The sequence below is a fragment of the Dipodomys merriami genome, unplaced genomic scaffold, assembly GCF_024711535.1.
Source record: "Dipodomys merriami isolate MVZ:Mamm:240054 unplaced genomic scaffold, mDipMer1.0.p SCAF_2, whole genome shotgun sequence".
Lineage (NCBI taxonomy): Eukaryota > Metazoa > Chordata > Mammalia > Rodentia > Heteromyidae > Dipodomys > Dipodomys merriami.
The window spans coordinates 57,864,663-57,887,413 of NW_027203381.1; the positions used below are offsets into that span (position 1 = coordinate 57,864,663).

The window sequence follows — 22,751 nt, forward strand, 5'->3', positions numbered from 1 at the left end:
TATCTATATATATATCAGAATACACACATGCATGCATATGTAATATACAAACAGAGAAATATGTATGTGTATATATATGTGTGTGTATATATAAAACCATTCTCTAGGTTGACTTTAAAAGTTACTTTTTGTTTGTTTGTCTTTTGTCGGTCGTGGGACTTGAACTCTGGGCTTGGGTGCTCTCCCTCAACTCTTCAGCTCAAGGTGAGTGCTCTTCCACTTGAGCCACAACACCACTAAAAGTTACTTTGTTTTCACATAGCCTTGACTTCAGAACCCAAGCTGACTCGTCATGACTTCTGAGTGTGCTTTCTGTGCTCTGTTAAAATGACTTCATTCAGTGAACACTACAGATCACCATAGCAGTACTACACATAGGTACATAGCAGTACTACACATAGTGAAGAGAGAATCACTGTATCAATTATGGATGTAAAAAGGTGAGAAATAATTTTTGTAGGTACATGCTAATAGGGAAAATAAAGTAAATTTGCCCCTTCTACATTTAAAAATTACTCAAAAATATACAAAACAACAGACAAACCTTGGTATTCCAGGGTGATTCTTTATCTTCCTCTTCTTTCAGACCTAGGGTAGACATAGTAACAGATACATTAATGAGGACAATTATGACTCTGAACTTTATATGCATGTATGAGACAAATCAGGGTGCACTTCATGTTGGTGTGCAAGAAACCTCTTTTGTACAACAAATGTGCTGATAAAATGCTCATGAAAATGCATATTATTTCATAAATTATTCTACACATAAGTGTTTCTAATCATTAATTGATGATGTGGTGGTTTACTCTGTTCTTTTCCTGTTGAATATTGTCCTGGCTTGAAGTACCTCATTTAGGTATTTGGTTTAGAATATGCATTTCTTGTATCTTCCAAGCTCTTTGAAAAAATAGGAAAAAAATGACCAGGATTTGATGATCAATGGAACATATAGTTAACAGGTAGAGCCCTAGATTTAGTCAACACACATAATACAAATAATAATAAGAAAAGGCAAAAAGGAAGAGGAAGGAGCTGGTGACTCATACCTGCAATCCTAGCTACTCGGGAGACTGAGATCTGAGGATCATAATATAAAGCCAGCCTAGGCAGGAAAGCTACTAGCCTTGAACAAAAAAGCTCAGGGACAGTGTTCAGGCCCTGAGTTTGAGGACCAAGACAGGCACAAAAGCAAAAAAAGAAAGAAAGGAACAGAAGGAAGGAAGGAAGGAAGGAAGGAAGGAAGGAAGGAAGGAAGGAAGGAAGGAAGGAAGGAAGGAAAGAAGGAAAGAAAAAGGGAGGAAGAATAAGAACGAGCAAGATTATTCCATTTTATCATATAACTTTTGATGCTGAGCTTGCATTAATTAGCATGTGAGTGAAAATCTTCAATAAAATGAAATGTCCATTCTAGAGGATGGAAAAAAGCAAACACATATCATGTGATATTCTATAATTTCTGGTGAAAAATGAAGCATCTTGATAAATTTCCAAGAGTCCTAAAATCTGAGACTCAAAAATCCCTTGTCTCCAAAACGAAGTGATAGAGATCTTGGGTACACATCACCTACATCACAATAGATTTCCATAATTAACCTTTGGGAATTCCCAACATGTAGAGTAGTATCAAAATAGGATATTTGGGCTAGTAAGACATAAAAGCAGAAACAACTGAGTTTCAGCTGACCTATTGTAAAGTTAAGTTGAGCAAAATTTACCTGGTTGGAGTATTTGCACAACCTCCTTCACTAGTGCCTTTGCTGGAATGCCATTTTTCTTTTCAGGGACAGGCTGAATGGGCTATGAAATGAGATATTTAGTAATTATTGCATTTATCATACTATATAAAGTTAAAATGACTCAGAATAATTTCTTTTTTGCCACTCCTGGACTTGTGAATCAGGGCCTGGGCACTGTTCCTGAGCTTCTTTTGTTCAAGGCTAGCACTCTACTACCTGAACCAAAGCGCCACTTCCAACTTTTTCTATGTTGTTATCCCAATGATTTCCCTTCCCATAGCTTAGCATGCTCCTTCCCCTCTCCACAGCTTAGCATGCTCCCTTCCTAGGCAACACTAGGCCCATTTAGTAAAGGCAGTCAATAATCAGCCTCCAACCCTCCTTTGCCTTGAGATGGCACTCCTCTCGGGCAGCTACCACCACATAAAGAAACAAGAGTGACCCTTAGAGTGACCTTCAGGTCTGGGCAGCTGCAGGGCCCCTTATCTACTCCTTGGGCAGCAGCCATAAATCCTACTCCACCATGATAAGGATCCTGTCCATCACATCCACACCAGGGTCTCTGCCTCCTAGCCTCTTCTAGGCCCTCCTAGCCTCAGTAGGTTAAATAGGTCACCTGAGACAATAGCCAGCATTTCTTCTCACTCCTCTCTTGGGGGAAGGGGTGTTGCCAAGTCCCTTTACTGGCAATAAACCTTTTCTTTGTTCTTTATACCTGGATGTCTGCACGGTTTTCTGGCAAAGTCTAATTTACTCTAACATATGTGGCACTGAGGAATCAAACTCAGGGCTTCATGCATGCTAGGTAAACACTCCACCACTGAACCACATTCCCAGCCCAGAATAAAAAAAATTTTGTTTTTTGGGTCCGGTCATGGGGCCTGAACTCTGGGCCTGGGCGCTGTCCCTCAGCTCTTCAGCTCAAGGCTAGCGCTCTACCACTTGAGCCACAGCGCCACTTCCGGCTTTTTGTCTTTTTTTTTTGCTTATGTGGTGCTGGGGAATCGAACCCAGGGCCTCATGCATGCAAGGCAAGCGCTCTACCACTGAGCCACCTTCCCAGCCCCAGAATAAAAAAAAATTTTAAACTCTTACTTTCATGGAAAGATGGAACTTGGGAGATTCTAAAAATAAAAAAAGATAAGTAGTCAATTGTATGTAGCACTCATACCATACAACAGACACCCAATGATTAGCTCTGAATTGATTATGATTTTATAATAGGGATTAGTAGGTTACTTGTTTTGTGTGCATTTTTTTGCCAGTCCTGAGTCTTGAACTCAGGGCCTAGGCATTGTCCCTGAACTTCTTTTGCTCAAGGCTAGCACTCTACCACTTGAGCCACAGCACCACTTCCAGATTTTTCTGTTTATGTGGTACTGAAGAATCAAATCCAGGGCTTCATGCATACAAGGCAACACTCTACCACTAAGCTACATTCCCAGGCCTTGTGTGCATTTTTCTAGTAAGGAAAGACAATGAAGAAACACAATGAAGAAAAATAAGAATATAGATTTAATTAATATTAAAGTTAATAAATGCAAAATGAGATTAGGCTTCCAATGAACATTCTTGTAATAGAAGAAGCACATATACCAATGCAAATATACAGTTTAAAGGAGACAAAATTGAAGGAGACAAAAAGAGCATTTGATTTTAATGAAATACTTCAGAATCATTTATACTATATTAAACTACATGGATTTGTCTCCTCTTTCTTTCTTCCTAATATTCCTTGGGTAATAGAATATCCCAAGATGCCGGGCGCTGGTGGCTCACGCCTGTAATCCTAGCTACTCAGGAGGCTGAGATCTGAGGATCGCGGTTCAAAGCCAGCCGGGGCAGGAGAGACCGTGAGACTCCTATCTCCAATAAACCACCAGAAAACCGGAAGTGGCGCTGTAGCTCAAGTGGCAGAGCGCTCGCCTTGAGCTGAAGAGCTGAGGGACAGCGCCCAGGCCCAGAGTTCAAGCCCCACAACCGACAAAAAAAAAAAAAAGAATATCCCAAAATGTAATAATGAAGCTCATTTCTAAATCCCTCTCTTCTGGCACCCCAATAGACAGTTGTCTGAGATGTGGATCAGTAATATAACTAATGGCAATTTCATTTATGCTAACTCTACATTTAATAGGTAACTACCATTAGACACTTGATACATGGGTCATTTTCATACCACCATTCTGTCACGTGTCATGATTATAAATCATGTGTCTTACCTCTTACTGGTCCTTTCACCTTATTTTCTCCTTTTGGATCTGAAGCTCCAGTTACATGAGCCACATGATTTGGTCTAACCCTCTCAGAGATGCTCTATGAACATTAGTATCAATCAGTTTTCTGAAAATATATTTTCTAATTGCTTTAAGAAGATATTTAATGTCTAAGTTGAAAACAGACTAACATGAAAATGTTACTTGTATGAAACAAAAGTTTGTGAATTGAAAACTTTGCCCATGTATTCTTGAGCAAGACTGCCTTTTATCTTCACATAGCTGTAAGTCATGCATCAAAGGCCAAAGAAAACACACCAAAATACAAAATGCACATTTCAGCAAGAAACTGACTTTAAAGTATTCCACTCTAAGAAATGAAGAACATTTTGACATCTGAATACTCCACTAATCATTAAAGGTTCATTGGCTCTAACCTAGAATTGACATTTACAACACTTAATGATGAGATAAATTATTTTAGGGTTCAAATGTAGATGTATACTATCATATCAGATTTCACATTAGCATCCTTAGATTTAGCATTACACTTGTAGAAGTATCTGATTTAATTTTAGAAAATGTAAATGTTCATGTAAAACTTTTATTGGTAATGAAAATGATTGCTGAACATGACAGAGAATTATAAAAGCATTTTTTACATGTTATATTTCAGTATTAACAGGCACATATTTGAATGAGTGTATAATTCTTTCCCTATAAGTCTTTATTAAGAGAGAAGTTCTTGAGCTGGGAAGGTGGCTCAGTGGTAGAGTGCTTGTCTTGGATGCATGAGGCCCTGGGTTCGATTCCTCAGCACCACATAAGCAGAAAAAGCTAGAAGTGGTGCTGTGGCTAAAGTGGTAGAGCGCTAGCCTGGAGCTGAAAAGCTGAGGGACAGTGCCCAGGCCCAGAGTTCTGGCCCCATGACTGACAGAGACAGAGAGAGAGAGGTTCTTAAAAATATAGCAATCCTAATTTGAAGAGGAGTACTTGTTTATTAAGTGTCTGTAATATGCTAGGTATATATTGTTACTTTTTTCCCCAGTACTAGGTATTGAACTCAGGGTGTAGGCACTGTCTCTTAACTTTTTTGTTCAAAACTGGTGCTCTACCACTTGCACCAGCTCCACAACTAGTTTTTTGGTGGTTACCTGGAGATAAGAGTCTCATAGACTTTCTGGCCATGACTGGTTCAAACTGTGATCCTCCATCTCAGCCTCCTGAGTAGCTAGGATTACAGGCATAAGCCACAGGCACCCAGTTTATTTATAAATTTTGACCTACACATTTCAAAGTGCAAATGACTATCATTCTGAAGGACATACTTCCTGTTTCCTGTTCTGAAAAGTAAGAGTAATAGCTTATGCGATTACAGCTGTGAAACCCACTCTTCTCTATAGAGAGCTACTCCTCCACTTAGAGGGTCACATGGCTAGCTCCTTCTCACCCTTCAGCTGGTAGCTCTAGTCTCACTCAGAGTCATAGCTTCTCTGACTAGAGTTCCACTCCGTCCCCATTCTAACTACAGACTCCTTGAATAGTCTCCATGTACACATCCTTTTTTCTTTATACAAAGTTCTATGGATCATCTATAATTGATGGCTCTTGCTTGTTTCTTGGTCTTTTCACTACTGTATATACCATCCTGTGGTATATTCAGTGTCTAAGTCTGTAGCACTAGAGGAAATACTCCATGATAGAAGTTCATTCAAAATCTAAACCTTTCTATTTTATCAGAAAGGCCTCATCCATTAAATCACTATCTTTCTATGTAAACTTGGAAAGTTTATTGACTCTTACCATACTCCAAATTAGAAATCAGTATTTTCTTTCAAATATTCACTGTTCTTTTCTTGACAGTCATCATATCATCATCCTCATATTAAAAAAAATAATTCTCATAATTTCTGCTGAGTACCCCTAGGACATGAGGTCTTACATAAGATACACGGTTTTGGAGATACAAGAGACTTTTTGTGTTTGTTCATTATTCATGACTAAGAAATTAATGTTGTTCCATGCTTATAGTACAAAAAGCCACTGACATTAAAACAGAATAAACTCAGAGATGTGAGGGAGGTACTGAGAGGGAAAGAGGGAACAGCTTACACTAAGCCAAAGGAAAGAAATTTACATATCACCCGATGTGGAAGAAATATTTGTATTGTCAAAGCTCATAGAATTCACAAACTTTATAGACCATGATAATGACAATTTGCCATGTGAGGGTTAACATGTATTTGTGATTTTAACTAAGTATTACTATCCCAAAATACTGTGAAATTTATATAATCACTTAATCTTAATAAAAAGTCATTAAAAAAACAAAACAACAGAATGATGACGGTTTACCCCCAAATTTTCAGAAGTGGTAAAAGAAAGACTCAGGAGACTCTAATATGTTTGAGACTTCAGTTGATTTGGGGGTACCACTATGCATGAGACATCATACCCAAGAGATTGAACCCTTCCCAAATCATTACAGAATGATCACCTTAATCAGTGAGCATGATTCTATCACTACAAGCCTTGTGGCTGTAAGGTATCACAGAATGGATAAAGAAAACATATATAGATATATATGTTTTATATATGCATGTTTTCTTTATAAAGAAAGCATATATATGTTATATATGTATATACATTTTCTTTATTCATACATATGATATATATATACATATATCTACCATTCCACAGCTATAAAATAATGAATGAAATTTTATCATTTTCAGAAAAGTGTATGGAACTGGAGATGATCAGGTTGTGCTAGATATGCTATGCTATGCTTATGCAGACCAACACTGAATGCTGTTGCACACTGAGCATTTACAGTGAAAAGACCTGTGTATCCACAGATATTTATGAATATAATTATATATGTATACATGTGTATATATTCACATAGGACACGATTGTAGTTATGCAGTTCTTTATGGGAGCAAAAAGAGAGGGGGAAAACCTTGCAGACTGAAAAATATAAGCACTGTATATTGTGCTTATGAATGAACACTGCATTGAAAACCTCACTGAATGTTGATGAACTCTAGTGGGGTAAAGGGTGTAGGGAAAGGGAAAACAATACAGTGGGTATTCTCAGAAAAATACAATGCGTGCTTGTGTAAATTACCAGGGAGAAATATTTTGGGACAATTAATGCACACAAAAAAGATAATGACAAGAAAGAAAAAGAAGCTCCGTTAGGGCAAAAGTGTCCGTGGGAATAGGGAAGGTAAATAAGACTGAGTGTGATTGGTGTGCTTTGTATGTATATATAAAAATAGAACTTTTAAGCCTATTGAAATTGTTCTACGAATGGGAAGAGAATTGAGTGAGAGTGTTTTAAGGTGTGAGAATGTTGTGTGGAAGTGTCACAAAGAAACATGTCTTGCACAACTAGTGTATGTTACTACAACATCTTATTAATAAGGTGTTCTATTTCAAAAATCGTTTATACTCATTAAAATATTATGTGGGGGCTGGGAAGGTGGCTCAGTGGTAGAGCGCTTGCCTTGCATGCCTGAGGCCCTGGGTTCAATTCCTCAGCACCTCATAAGCAAAAAGAAAAAAGCTGGAAGTGGTTCAAGTGTGGTTCAAGTGGTAGAGCGCTAGCCTTGAGCTGAAGAGCTGAGGGACAGCGCCCAGGCCCAGAGTTCAGGCCCCACAACCAGACCAAAATAAATAAATAAATAAAATAAAATAAAATATTATGTGGGCTGCAGGTGTGGCTTACATGACAGTGTCAGCCAAGCAGGAAATAGGTTCTGGAGTTCAAAAGCCTTTACTGGCAAATAAATAAATAAATCACCAAACCACCAAATTGTTATTATACACTCATGCTTTACAACTCATGCTTTTCCTATTCTTGAAATGTCTGATGTATAGTGGACAACATAGATAGAACAATATTTTCCAGTTTGTGTACACTAAAACGTGTGTACACACACACACACACAAACACACACACCACAGATAGAAAGACAGAGACAAATATAACACTATTATCCAGAATGACTTGGGAAATTTCTTAGTTTTTAAATAAACAACTTCAGAACAAAGCTGATTCTTGGTGCTTTCCAAACTTGTGCTTTCTCTCCTCTGTTTCAATCACTTCATTCAATGAAGACTACAACTCAGCATAGTAGAATAAGACAACCTAAATATACTCAGGAGATAATTACTTTATTAATTATAAAATGAAAAAGGTGATGAAATAATTCTTTGTAATCATATACTATGTAAGGAACTCAAGTGACACTACTTTTGTGTTCTAGTATTACTCAATGCTTTTAAAACAATAAAAACAATAAACAAACCTCAATATCCTTGCATTTTTCTTCATCTTTCTCTTCTTTTAAACCTAGTCACAGATACATTAATAACAACAGTTATTACTTTGAATTTTAAATCCATGTACAAAATCGATCATGAGTACATTGTATATTGTGTACAAAACATAATACATTCCTTGTGCTAGGTGCTGGATGGCTCACACTTGTAATTCTAGCTACTTGGGAGGATGAGATCTGAAGATCAAGGGTCAAAGCCATCTCAGTTATTTCCAATTAACTAGAAAAAAGCCAGAAGTAGAGCTGATGTCCCTGTGCATCCTTAAATTCAATCCCAAGGCCAGCACACACACACTCACACACACACACACACACACACACACACACACACACACACACACACACACACACAAATAACCTCATGTGTGCTAGTAAAACATCTTTGTAAAAATTCAGTTCATATCATAAATTGTTTCTACACAATTGTTTCTACTCCTTAACTGTTAATGGTGTGGGTGTATGTTCTTTCTCTGTATCAAGGTACCTCATTTAGGTATTTTGTTTGGAATGCACATTTCTTATATCAACTAAGCTCTTTAAAAGATGGGGAAAAGAGCTGGGGTTTTGATCATTAAGAACATGTCGTTAACATGTTAGACTCTAGGTTCAATCACCATACTCAGTAGATAAAAGGAGAAGAAAAGAAGAAATGCAAAGGGATAATAAGAGGAGGAAGGGGAAGAACAAACATAGATAAATCCATGATATCATTATATGACATCAGACTTAAGAGCTTGCTGTAACTACTCTCAGAATATTTGAAAATCTTCCTTAAAATACAATGTGAATTTTAAAGATTGGAAGGAAACAAATGTCATGTTGATGTTCTATGTTTTCTTGTGGAAAATGAAGTGTCTTTCCATCTTGGCCAAGACATCCCCATAAAGTCCTGGCCTCCAAAAAGCATCTTGACCACTCCCACAAAACAACTAAGATTTCAGGCACATACCTACAATAAAACTTTTTTTGTGTGTATGGATGAAACTAGAGACTGGACTCAGGAGCTGGAACTTGCTGGGCAAGCTACCTCCATTCCTCTAATGAATATTTTTAAACTTTAAAAACAGTAGACTGTCATAATTAACTTCTGGTAATTCTGAATGTGTACATGACTGTCAAAATAGGACATGTAAGCTAGTAAGACATAAAAGAAGAAATAACTGACTTACAACTTTTATTGCGCAAAGTTTAATGTAGCAAAATCTACCTGATTGCAGTATTTGCACATCCTCCTTTACGAATGCCTTAGCTGAAATGCCATCTTTCTTTTCCTTGTGAGGTTGGGTAAAATATGAAATGAGATATTTAATAATTATTGCATTTGTCATACTATATGAAGGAAAAATGATGGGGGACAGAAATATTAAAGGTTTTACCTTCCTAGAAGGAGGCATCTTGGGAGATTCTAAAAATTAAAGTGATAAGAAATCAATTACAAGTAAATAAGACCACATCAACAGTACATTTGTGCTGTTAGAGTATAACTGAAACCCTAAGACTTTCTTTCAAATGATTATTTTAGGTTTTTGTCACAGAGATTTGTAATTTTCTTGTTCTGTGTGCCTTCTTCCAGTAAGGACAGACAGCAGACTACAATTAAGAAAACTAAGAATACAGCTTTTATTAACATTAAAGTTAATGTATACACAGTAGAGAGTATGCTTCCAATGTACATTACTGTAATAGAAGCAGCATATTTACTAATGCAAATATACAGATTGAAAGAGACAAATCTGACCTCAAACTATAGAAGTCATATTCCCAACAGCATACTTCACATTAAAACTGGGGTAGAACAAAACAACACATGATTTTAATGAAACACTTCAGACATTCATACCATTATACTACATGGATTCATCTCTTTCTTCCTAATATTCTATATAGTAGAATATTCCAAAATATAACTACAAATAAAAGTCCTAGCTGGTGGCTCACACCTGTAATCAATCCTAGCTACTCAAGCAGCTGAAATCTGGGGATTGTAACTCGAAGCCAGCCTGGGCAGCAAAGCCTCAGAAGTAGAACTGTAGCTCAAGTAGTAGAGTTCTAACCTTGAACAAAAACACTCAGGGGCAGTGTCTAGGCCCTGAGTTCAATCCCTAGGCTTGGCACTTGATTAATTAATTAATTATAAAACTCCTTTTTTATTTTTTATTTTTTTTATTTTTTGGGGGTCCAGTCGTGGAGCCTGAACTCTGGGCCTGGGTGCTGTCCCTCAGCTCTTCAGCTCAAGGCTAGCACTCTACCACTTGAGCCACAGCACCACTTCCGGCTTTTTTCTTATGTGGTGCTGAGGAATCGAACCCAGGGCCTTGAGCATGCAAGGCAAGCGCTCTGCCACTGAGCCACCTTCCCAGCCCCTAAAACTCCTTTTTTAAAGTCTTCTCTTTTGACACTTTTTTTTCTTACCATTCCTGGAGCTTAAACTCAGAGCTTCTTTTGGTTAAGGCTGGCATTCTCCCACTTGAGCCACAACACCACTTCTGGCTTTCTCTGTTTATGTGGTACTGGGGAATCAAACCCAGGGCTTCATGCATGCTAGGCAAGCACTCTACCACTAAGCCACATTCCCAGCTCCTTCATAGTCTTTTTGAAACAATATGTTATGTAACTGTAACCTATTTAACTTATTTTCTTTACTCTGTATTTAATAGGTAACTACCATTAGACAGTTGATACACAGTCATTTTTCATACAATCATTCTGCACATGTCATGTTTATGAATCATATGTTTTACCTTTCATTGGTTCTTTCACCATATTATCTCCTCCTGGATTTGCAACCTCAGTTATACAAGCCACACAATTTAGTCCGCGATTCTCAGATATGTTCTGTCAAAATTAGTATCATTAGGTTTGGTAAAAGTACTTTCCAGTCAAATTTGGAATATATGTATAAAGTGTGCTTCCTTGAAAACAATTGGAAATGAAAATTAAAATGTTATTTGTGTAAAACTAAAGCTTTTGAAATGAGGACCTCACCCAAACTTTCTTGAAGAAGTCTGCCTTTTATCTACACATGACTGTCAGTAAGTATGGAAGACCAGAGGCAACGCACCAAAATACAAAGAATTTTCTTTGGAATAGCTCTGCTTTCAAGCCCAGGAAAATTAAGAGCATTTTAACATCTGTATATTAACTAGTTGTTACAGTTCCACTTGGTATTACACAGCATTGACCACTTACAATACTTGCAATGAGAGAAATAATTTGGGGGTTAAAATAGGGTATGTGCCCTCATATCAGACTTCATTGTACGTTATCCTGAGTTTAAGCTTAACAGTGTTGAAGTATTTAACTTTTTACAAAATGGGTCTTAGAAAAATCTAAATATTTTGGGTACTCTTCTACTTTTAGTGAGAATGGTTTCTGAAAATGACAAAGGACTAAGAAAACATGTTGTACATATTATGTTTCAATAATAGCAAGCATAGATATTTGAAGTATATACACACACTTTACAGTTTCCATGTGGTTTTCTGTGTTTTTAGTCATATTTGATACTTATCACAATCTTTGGTCAGTTTAGTTTTTAGATAAACATGACTTCAGAACCCAAGCTGATTCCCCATGCTTTCTAATCCAAACCTTTCTCTTCTCTATTACAATGATTTTATTCAATGACTCCCACAAACCACCATAGGAGTACCGGCAGCAGGGATATGCTAAGCAACTAATTACTTTATTAGTTACAGGTGAAATGTGAGGAAATTGTTTTGGGAACATGCTAGGAGGAGAAGTCAAGTGAAATGACCCTTCCTGTGCTTAAATATTACTCCAAAACAATAAAAACAGACAAACCTCAGAATCCCAGAATGATGCGTCCTCTTTTTCTTTCTTTAAACCTACTGTGGACAACCACAGACATGTTAATGACAACACTTATTCCTTTGAATTTTTTGTTATTCTTGTTGTTGGTCGTGGGGCTTGAACTCTGGGCCTGGGCTCTGTCCCTCAGCTCTTCAGCTGAAGGCTAGTGCTCTGCCACTTGAGCCACAGCGCCACTTGCATTTTTTTCTGCCTATGTGGTGCTGAGGAATCAAACCCAGGGCCTCATGCATGCAAGGCAAGCACTCTACCACTGAGCCACCTTCCCAGCACCATTCCTTAGAATTTTAAAGGCCTGCACAAAAAGGTACCTTGTATGTTTATGTACAAGAAACATCTCTCATACAACTGAGTGATAATAAAACATCTTTGTAAAATGTACTTTATTTCCAATTGTTTTTACACATTTGTTTCTACTGATTACCTGTTGATCGTGTGGGTGTTTACTCTGGATTTTTTTCCTGTTAAACATTATTCTGTGTTGAAGTATTAGGTATGCTGTTCAGGATGTACATTTCTTTTATTTACTAAGATCATCAAAAAAAAACTCCACAAATATGGCTACAGGGTATTGATGACTAATCAAACATGTAGTTAACATGGTACACCCCTAGGTTCAATCATAATACTTAGTGGACCAAAAAGAAGAAGAAGAAAAAGAATTCAGAGGAAGAATAAGAATGGGAAAGAGAGAGAGGAAGAACAAACATAGATTAATCCATGATATAGTTATATGATTTACAACATAGAGCTTGCATTTACCTACTTTCAGAGTAACAGAAAACCTTTCATAAAATACAATGTTAATTCTAGAGACTAGAAGAAAGACACCCCACAGCATGTGATGTTTTGTAATTTCTTGGGAAATAAAAAGTGCCTTGCTAGTAGCCTCAAAATGCCTCAAAATCCTGGACTCAAGGCAACATCTTGCCCTCATCCACTTAGCTGTTGAAAGCCAAGGTACTGTGCCATGCACTTCAATAGACCTTTATTTTTGATGAAACTAGAGATTGAACTCAGGAGCTGGCATTGGTTAGGCAAGTGTTCTATTACTCAGTTACCCCAATGATCAGTTTCAGGTCTGGAAAGACAGTAGACTGTCATAATTAACCTCTGGGAATTCCTAATCCATAAACTACTTTCAACATAGGAAATGTTGACTTCTAAGACATAAAAGTAGAAATAACTGATTTCTAGCTTACATTTTGGAATGTTTGATTGAGCCTGTACCTATCTTTCCTTTAACAACCAAAGGCAAAAATGACTTGTACAGGGGGCTGGGAAGGTGGCTCAGTGGTAGAGCACTGCCTTGCATGCCTGAGGCCCTGGGTTTGATTCCTCAGCACCACATAAGCAAAAAGAAAAAAGCCGGAGGTGGCGCTGTGGCTCAAGTGGTAGAGTGCTAGCCTTGAGCTGAAGAGCTGAGGGACATCACCCAGGCCCCAGAGTTCAGGCCCCACGACCTGACCCCCCAAAAAAAATGACTTGTACATATTTATATCAATCCCATTGAACAGATTTGGGATTAAAAAATAGCAGTGAAGAGTTCTGGAATCAAGTATTTGTAGGTCCAATCTTTCAGAGTAGTATGTGCTACGAAGTGTACCTGATTGAAGTGCTTTTGCATTCTCCTTCAGTAATGTCTTAGCTATAACACCATCTTTCTCATCAGTAGCTGGCTGGTTGGGCTATGAAATGAGATATTTAATAATTATTCTATTTATTATATTATATCAAGTTCAAATGACCCAGGATTAAAATATCAAAACATTTACCTTTGTGGAAGAATCCACCTTGGGAGATTCTAAACATTCAAAGAGATAAGAAAATGAGTATATGTAGATAAGACAACATCAGCACTACATTTGTTCACATTTAGTGTAACTGAAACCCTGATATTTGTTCTAAAACAGTAAGCTTAGATTTTCTGTCATGTGGATTTATCATTTTCTTTTTTTGTGTCTTTTTTTTCTAGTAAGAGAAGATACATAGCAGAATACGATGAAGAAAAATAAGAATATAGCTTTACTTAACTTTGAAGTTAGTATAAGCAAAGTGAGATTATTGCCAATGAACACTATGGTCCTGGAAGTGCCACATATTCTGATATGAATATACAAATTGGTGGGGACAAAACTGATTCTCAAATTACAGGACAAGCCAAAACCCTGGGAGCACACGTCACATAAAAGCTGCTAAAGAAAAAAAAAATCCCTTCTGGATCATTATGTCACTATACAACATGGATTTGTCTCCTTTTCCTTTCTTTCTAATATTCCTTCACTATTAAGAGTATTCCAGGTAGGGAAGAGTTGGGGAGGTGGGGAGGGAAAGGATGGTAGGGGAAAAACAAAGGAGGAGACAACAATGCCCAATAGGTAATGCATTCATTACCTTACTCATGTAACTGTAATCCTCTCTATACAGTATCTTACAATAAAAACTATTTTACAAAAAGAATATTCCAGAATATAACTAATACTGAAACTCCTTTTTGAAATTTTCTTGATGTTCTCAATGGAACCTTGCCTGAAACTTCATCAGTTGTACAGTGATGGCTATTTAACTTCCTTTTATCTTAATCTACATGTAATAGGTAACTACTGTCGGGCAGTTAATATGTGAGACATTTTTATAGTCATTCTGTCGAATGTCGTGGGTAGGAAACATATATCTTACCTGTCATTGGTCCTTTCACCATATTATCTCTTCTTGGATCTGAAGCCCCAGTTAAATGAGCCACATAATTTGGTACAAAATACTCAGACATACTCTGTAAAAATTAGCAATCATAAGTATTTGAAAATGTACTTTCCAGTCACTTTAAGAAGATATCTGTGGGAAGTGGCACTGTGGCGCAAGTGGTAGAATGCTTTACCTTGAGCTGAAAGAGCTGAAGGACAGCACCCAGGCCCAGAGTTCAAGCCCCACACCCAACAAAAAGAAAAAGAAAAAGAAAGAAAGAAAGAAAGAAAGAAAGAAAGAAAGAAAGAAAGAAAGAAAGAAAGAAAGAAAGAAAGAAAGAAAGAAAGAAAGAAAGAAAGAAAAAAGAAAGAAAGAAAGAAAGAAAGAAAGAGAAAGAAAAATATATCTATGGGAGAGAGCTAGGGAAGAGGTGATATTGTCCAAAAAGAAATATACTCTTTACCTGACTTATATAACTGTAATTCCTTTATAATAAAAATAAAACATTAAAAAATATCTAAATGTCCTACCTCAAAAGCAATTAGACTAATACTAAAATGTTACTTGTTTGAAACCAAAGCTACTGAATTAAGAACATCCCAGGAGCTTCCTTGAGCAAGTCTGCCTTCTATGCTCACATGACTACTGATTTTTAAGTCAGTCATGGAAGTTACTCTTTTTTTTTGGGCGGGGGAGGTCTGGTTGTGGGGCCTGAACTCTGGGCCTGGGCGCTGTCCCGCATCTTTTCAGCTCAAGGCTAGCGCTCTACCACTTGAGCCGCAGTGCCACTTTCGGCTTTTTTTCTTTTTGCTTATGTGGTGCTGAGGAATCGAACCCAGGGCCTCATGCATGCAAGGCAAGCGCTCTACCACTGAGCCACCTTCCCAGCCCAGTTACTCATTTTTGAATTCCTGAGTAATGAAGAGAGCATTTTAATAACAGCGTATTTAACAAATGGTTGAATGTTCTCTTGGAAGAACAACACATTGACCATTTACAAAACTTACTATGACAAATTATTTTGGAGTTAAAAAGTGATATGTGCCATTATAATGGAACACTTTGAGTAAATGAAAATCTTCCATAAAATACAATGTTAGTTCTAGAGACTGGAAAAAAGAAAATCTGCATCATCTGATATTCTATAATTTCTTTTAAAAAGGTTCTTGCTATGTTACCCCAGACAGCTCCAAAGTCCTGGGCTTGGGAAAACCTTTATCTCCCACCCACAGAATAACTGAGGTTTGGGTATATTGGCTTTACAATAAGCCTTTTTCCATATCAAACTAGATATTGAACTCAATAATTATCACTTGTTAAGAAAATGCTATACTAAGGCCTACCACCTTTCCTCCCATGAACATTTTTAGACCTTGAAAGCACAGTAGAATTTCATAATCTGTATAGTACTACATAAATAGGAAATTTAGGATACATTATATGTTTGTTAGGATACATTATATGTGTGCTGTACGCTGATAAAACTAGAAGTGTGGCTCAGTGGTAGAGTGCTTGCCTAGCATGCATGAAACCTTGGATTCCATTCCTCAGTACCACATAAACAGAAAAGACTAGAAGTGGCGATGTGTCTCAAGTGATAGAGCACTAGCCTTGAGCAAAAGAGGCTCAGGAACAGTGCCCAGGCCCTGAGTTCAAGCCCCAGGACTGCCAAAAAAAATCTTAGCAACTATGAGCTTTATTTTAAAAATTGCTTCTACTCATAAAAACATTATGTGAACTGGACATGGCTCAAGTAGTACTGTGTCAGCCAAGCAAGCATGAGGCTCTGAGTTCAAAGCCTAATAAATAAATAGAACACTTGGGCTGGGAAGGTGGCTCAGTGGTAGAGCACATGCCTTGCATGCCAGAGGCACTGGGTTCGATTCCTCAGCACCACATAAGCAAAAAGAAAAAAGCCGGAAGTGGCGCTGTGGCTCAAGTGGTAGAGCACTAGCCTTGAGCTGAAGAGCTGAGGGACAGCACCCAGGCCCAGAGTTCAGGCCCCACGACTGGACCCAAAAAATAAAAAATAAAAATAAATAAATAGAACACTAGAAGACCAAATTGTTTTAATCTACAAACAACTCCTCACATTTCCTGTTTGTGAAATATCTGATGCAGACATTTTTGACCATCCAAATAGAAAAATATCTTCCTGTTCTTGTCAATATCTTCATAAATAAAGCTACAAAACATCACAGTGAAAATTTTAATAGCTACTCAAAGAGTTAAACATAAAACTACCCTGTGATCTAACAATTCCATTCCTGAACATTTATCCAAAAGGTTACAAAATAGGATACAATAAAGCACCTCCAACAACCATGTTCATTTCAGTACTAGTCACCATAGCTAAGGTAATGGAATTGGCCTAGATGCCCCTCAGTGACTGAATGGATCAAGAAAATGTGGGATTTTGATCATCCCTTAGGAAGAAGTACATTGAATCATTTACTGAGAATGGAAGAACCTGGGGGAACCATGTTAAGTGATATAAGCCCAGAGAGAGCAAGGATGTATGTTTTCTCCCATATGTGGAAGCTAGAACTAATTTATAAACATATAAGTAAACATTTCAAGGTAATATGCAAGTGGACACAAATGTTTAAACCAAAATATGGTAGGTTCAGGAGAGAACTCAAATAGTGTAATTCCTTAGAAAGACTAACTCAGTCCAACAAAATAAGTACCAGGAAATGGGTACTTGCAAAAAGTGGGTAAGACCAAGAGGAGGGGTTAGGTAAATGAAGAGAGAAAAGGGAGGTGAATGCAATAATAAAATTCAATGCATACCCTACAAAATTAAGAAAACTGAAGGAAGGGGTAAGGTTGCAAGGGATGAAGGATAATGATGAAAGGATGCATTGTATTCATAAACTGTTTTGTTGAAGCTGGCTCTGGTGACTCACGCCTATAATCCTAGCCGCTCAAGAGGCTGAGATCTGAGGATTGCAGTTCAAAGCCAGTCCCAAGCAGAAAAGTCTTATCTCTGGGCTGTGGTTTAAATGGTAGAATGCTAGCCTTGAACAAAAAGAGCCCAGGAACAGCACCCAGACCCAGAGTTCAAGGCCTAGGACCAGCAAAAACAAAAAACAAAACACACACACACACACACACACACACACACACACACACACACACACACACACACACACACACGCCATTTTCAAGGTTGACATATGAAATTGTTCAGTGTTTAGATAAACTTGACTTCAAAAGGCAGCTGATTTCTCATGTCTTCTAAGCCTGGCTTTCTGTGTCGTTACAATGACTTCATTCAATGAAGACTACAAAGCAGCATATAGTATATGAAGCAGTAAAACACTTTGAAGACAATAGCTTTTTTAAACATATGGTGAAAATGGGAGGAAATATTTCTTTGTAGACACAAAAAAGTAGTTAAAAAAGTCAAGTGAATCCATCCCTTTGGTATTAAAACATTACTCAATGTTTATATCCAACCCAATAAAAAAAATAGACAAACCTCAGAATCCCAGGGCGATTCTTCATCTTCCTCTTCCTTTAAACCTTGCAGGGATATAGTTACAAATACATTAATAAGAATACTTATTATTTTGAATTTTAAAAATCCATACACAAAATTGATCAAGATACATTGTTTTTTTCCAAGAAACATCCCTTGCACAACTAACGTGTGCTAGTAAAAACATTTTTGCAAAAAATACACTTTATAAAAGATAGTAAAAATATACTTTATGTCATAAATCGTTCTCATACAACAATTGTCTGCTCCGTTCTTTTCCCATTGAACATCATTCTTGTCTAGTTAACTCAGTTATTTTGTTTGCAGTGTACATTCTTGTCCCTACACCATGTTCTTCAAAAAAAATGGGAAAAATGGGTGAGGTTTTGATGACCAATAGAAGAACAGGTAGGTAAAATAGACCCCAGACTCAGGCACTGCAGTCAGTGGGGAAGAAATGCATAAAGAAAAGAAGTATGCAGAGGAAGATTAAGATTAGAAGGAAAAGGGGGCAAGCATAAATTAATTCATAATTTTGTTCATAATTTTCTGGTACACACACACAAAAAATCTTCCATATAATAAAATGTTGATTCTAGGAGTTTGAAGAAAGCAAACGCATATCATGCAAAATTCTATAGTATCTTGTGAAAAATGAACTATCTTTGTGCCCCAGATAACTAATTCCTGGACTCAAATAAGCTCTTGACCCTACATATAAGAGTTATGGAGATCTCAGGTACACAGCACTGTGTCTGCTCTTAAAACAAACAAACAAAAACCCACTAATTTTATTTTAGTAGGTTATGGGGCTTGAACTCAGAGCCTGGGTGTTAGCCTTGAACTCTTTTGCTCAAGGCAAGTGCTCTACCACCTTGAGCCACAGCACTACTTCCAATTTTTTGGTGGTTAATTGGAGATGACAGTCTCATGGACTTTCTTGCCTGGACTGGCTTTGAACTATGATCCTCAGATCTCGGCCTCCTGAATAGCTAGGATTATGGCATGAGTCACTGGCCCCTACTGTAACACTTCATTTTTTAATGAAACTAAAAGCTGATCTAAGAACTTGCCATTTGTTAGTTAAGTAATACACCACTTAATGCCTGCCTCCATTCTTCCAATGACCTGAGTTTTTTTGTTTGTTTGGTTTGGTTTGGTTTTTCAGTGCTGGTCCTGGGGCTTGCATTTAGGGCCTTGGTCCTGTTCCTGAGCTTCTCTTGCTCAAGGCTAGTGCTCTACCACTTAAACTACAGCTCCACTTCTGGCTTTTTTGTGTGTAATTTTTCTGCCTGGGCTGGCTTCAAACCATGATCTTCATATCTCAGCCTCCTGAATAGGTAGGATGACAGGCATGAGTCACCAGTGCCCAGCCTCCAATAACCATTTAAAACTTAAGAAACACAGACTTTTATAATTAACCTTTAGGTAGTTTTCCCATGTACAGTACCTTCTACAAAGGCTACTAAATAGAAATAACCAGCTGGACTCCAGTGGCTCACAACTGTAATCCTAGCTACTTAAGAGGCTGAGATCTGATGATCTTGTTTCAAAGCCAGCCCAGGCAGAAAAGTTCCTGAGATTCTAATCTCTATTTAACTACCAAAAGCTTGTGGTGGCTCAAGTAGTAGAGCACTAGTCTTGAGCAGAAAAGTTCAAGAACAATGTCCAGGAATTCAGGAATTTTGGAATTCAAGGCCCAGGACTGGCACAAATAAATAAAAATAACTTTAAGCTTACATTCTGAAAAGTTGGATTCAGCCTTTAAAAATCAAGGACAAGCTGGGCACCAGTGGTTCATGCCTGAGGAGTCTGAGATCTGAGGATCACGATTTGAAACCAGCCCAGAAAGAAAAGACTGTGAGATTCTAGCTCTAATTAACTAGCAAATGGTAGAGTGATAGCCTTGAGCTAAAGAAGCTCGGGAACAGCACCCAGGAACTGAATTCAAGCCCCAGAACCAGCACACACACACACACACACACACACACACACACACACACACACACACACACATTGACACATTGCTGTGGAATGAAACAGCATATACCTTTAAGCAACACCTCAGAACAATATATACTACAATACTACATGGATTTCTCTACCCTTTCCCTCCTCCTTAATATTCCTTGGGTATAATTATACCCCAAATATAACTAATACAAAACTTTTAAAAATGTTTCTCTGTGACATTAAATGGAACCTTGCCTGAAACTTGATCAGTTGTACAACTAATGACTATGTAACTTTCTCTTTCCTTACTCTATGTTTAATAAGTGACTAACAGACATTTGATACGAATCATTTTTATTTGATTATTCTGTCATAAGTCATGTTTATGAAACATGTGTCTTACCTCTCACCGGTCCTTTCCCCGTACTATCTTCTTTTGGAGCTCCTGTTCCAGTTAAATGAGCCACACGATTTAATCCAAGATTCTCAGAGATACTCTGTGAAAATTAGTATCAATCCATTTTTCACAAAAATATTCTCCAGTCATTTTATGAAGTTATCTATGTGGTCTGACTTGAAAGCAATTAAACTAAAATGTATTACTTGTAAGAAACAAAGCTTTTGAAAACTTCACAGTGGCTTTTTGGAGTAAATCTGCCTTTTATCTTCACCTGGCCACCTACTGTAAATCAGGCATGGAAAACCTGAGGAAACACCACAATTCAAAATGCATGCTTCTACAAGTAGCTCAAACTTCTTTGCATTTCCCCAAAAAATAAAGACATCATTTTAACATGGACATATTGAACAAATTGTTACAGCTCAGTTGATAAAAGGCAGCACTAGTTGGGAGCTGGTGGCTCACACCTGTAATCTTAGCTTTCAGGAGGCTGAGCTCTAAGGATTACAGTTCAAAGACAAACCAGGCAGGAAACAGTGAGAGACTCTTATCTCCAGTTAACCACCAGAAAACTGGAAGTGGCACTGTGGCTCAAAGCGGTAGAGTACTAGCTTTTAGTGAAAAGCTCAGGGACAGTGACCAGCCCCTCAATTCAAACCCACGACCAACAACAACAACAAAAAAAGATAGCACTGACCACTTACAGAACTTGCAATGACAAAAATGATTGTAGAGTTAAAATGTGATATGTACCACTATAACAGACCTCATAGCATGTCATTCTAAGTATAAGCAAAACATTAGAGAAATATTAGATTTAAATATAAAACAAAGTTCATACAAAACTAAAATTTTTTATAAAAGTTTTATCAATAATGAAGGTTGTTGCCAAAAATTACAAAGGACTAAGAAAGCATATTCTATATGGATTTTGTTTTTGTTTTGTTTTGTTTGTTTTTTGTCAGTCGTGGGGCCTGAACTCTGGACCTGAGTACTGTCCCTCTGCTCTTCACTCAAGGTTAGTGTTCTACCACTTGAGCCACAGCACCACTTCCTGCTTTTTCAGCTTATGTGGTGCTGAGGAATCGAACCCAGGGCCTTGTGCATGCAAGGCAAGCACTCTACCACTGAGCCACCTTCCCAGTCCTCTATATGTGGTTTTAATAGCAGCAGGCACATATTTGAACTACTGTAAACTCTTATCCTACAAGTCTTTTCCTAAGAGTTCTTAAAAATGCAGCAAACCCCATGAAGAAGGGAATTATTAGATTACCTATTTATTAAAGTCATCTGAAATGTGGTAGGCCTTTATTTGCATGTCTTTGCCTACATGTTACAAAAAAATGTAATGGTCATGATAATGAAGAATGTATGTATTGTAAGCTTAATATCATGAAGCTGTATGCATGGCCCACTGTTCTTCCTTTAGACCTGCTCTTCCACCTGGACATTCACTTAGCTTCTCATTCTTCAGCTGGCTGCTCGTCTCACCCAGAAAAAGATCTTCCCTGATGCAGAGTTCCACCCCGCATTGCCATTCTAACTACAAACTCTCTGCATCCTCTCTAATTAGCATCCTTTCTTTTCCTTATACAAAAGCCTATAGGTGGGCTGGAAGTGCTGTCATTCCCTTGTTCTTCTGTCCTTCACTACAGCATAGACCGCCATGTGTATATTCAGTGTCCATCTCCACAGTACTGAGGATATACGCTAAGATGGAATTTCAATCAAAGTCTACGTATTTAGATCTCATCAGGAAGGCCTCAGCCACTAAACCATTATCTTTCTATTGTCTAGTTCCAAATAGTTTATTGACCCTTACTATACTTCAAAGTAGAAATCTTTATGCCCTTCTTTTCACATACATACCCATAGAAATAGACATGGACGACCCCCATAGACATAGACAAACAGACAGACAGAAAATGCTCCAGACTGAATGTTGTCATAGTATATTGTATCTATGGGTGAAGAATACATCAAAAATATCACTGAATGCTGTTGAACAGTAGTGGGTTAAGGAGTGTGGGGAAGGGGTGAACAGTAGAGTGAGCATGCAGGTTCAGGATACCAGGCTGATACTCAATAAGACAATTA

The 22,751-nt window shown here is 37.6% G+C and overlaps 1 protein-coding gene across 10 annotated transcripts in view; it reads right to left on the reverse strand.

The window, feature by feature from the left end:
• LOC138832174 (ankyrin repeat domain-containing protein 26-like) overlaps positions 1–22,751 on the reverse strand; it is a 130,004-nt gene that overhangs the window by 40,411 nt on the left and 66,842 nt on the right. For 9 of the 10 annotated variants that reach the window (XR_011373527.1, XR_011373526.1, XM_070029696.1 and 6 more), the window contains 14 exons: positions 20,658–20,751; positions 18,302–18,345; positions 14,812–14,905; positions 13,908–13,936; positions 13,739–13,820; positions 12,106–12,152; positions 11,043–11,136; positions 9,678–9,706; positions 9,509–9,572; positions 8,269–8,312; positions 3,959–4,052; positions 2,835–2,863; positions 1,719–1,800; positions 545–588 (listed from right to left, as the gene is read on the reverse strand). Coding sequence is in view for 8 of the 10 variants with exons in the window: in XM_070029696.1 (XP_069885797.1) it covers positions 545–588; positions 1,719–1,800; positions 2,835–2,863; positions 3,959–4,052; positions 8,269–8,312; positions 9,509–9,572; positions 9,678–9,706; positions 11,043–11,136; positions 12,106–12,152; positions 13,739–13,820; positions 13,908–13,936; positions 14,812–14,905; positions 18,302–18,345; positions 20,658–20,751 (870 nt within the window). In the remaining 2 variants the exon portion in view is untranslated. The remainder of the gene's footprint in view (positions 1–544; positions 589–1,718; positions 1,801–2,834; positions 2,864–3,958; positions 4,053–8,268; positions 8,313–9,508; positions 9,573–9,677; positions 9,707–11,042; positions 11,137–12,105; positions 12,153–13,738; positions 13,821–13,907; positions 13,937–14,811; positions 14,906–18,301; positions 18,346–20,657; positions 20,752–22,751) is intronic. The other variant, XM_070029697.1, reaches the window with a different exon arrangement.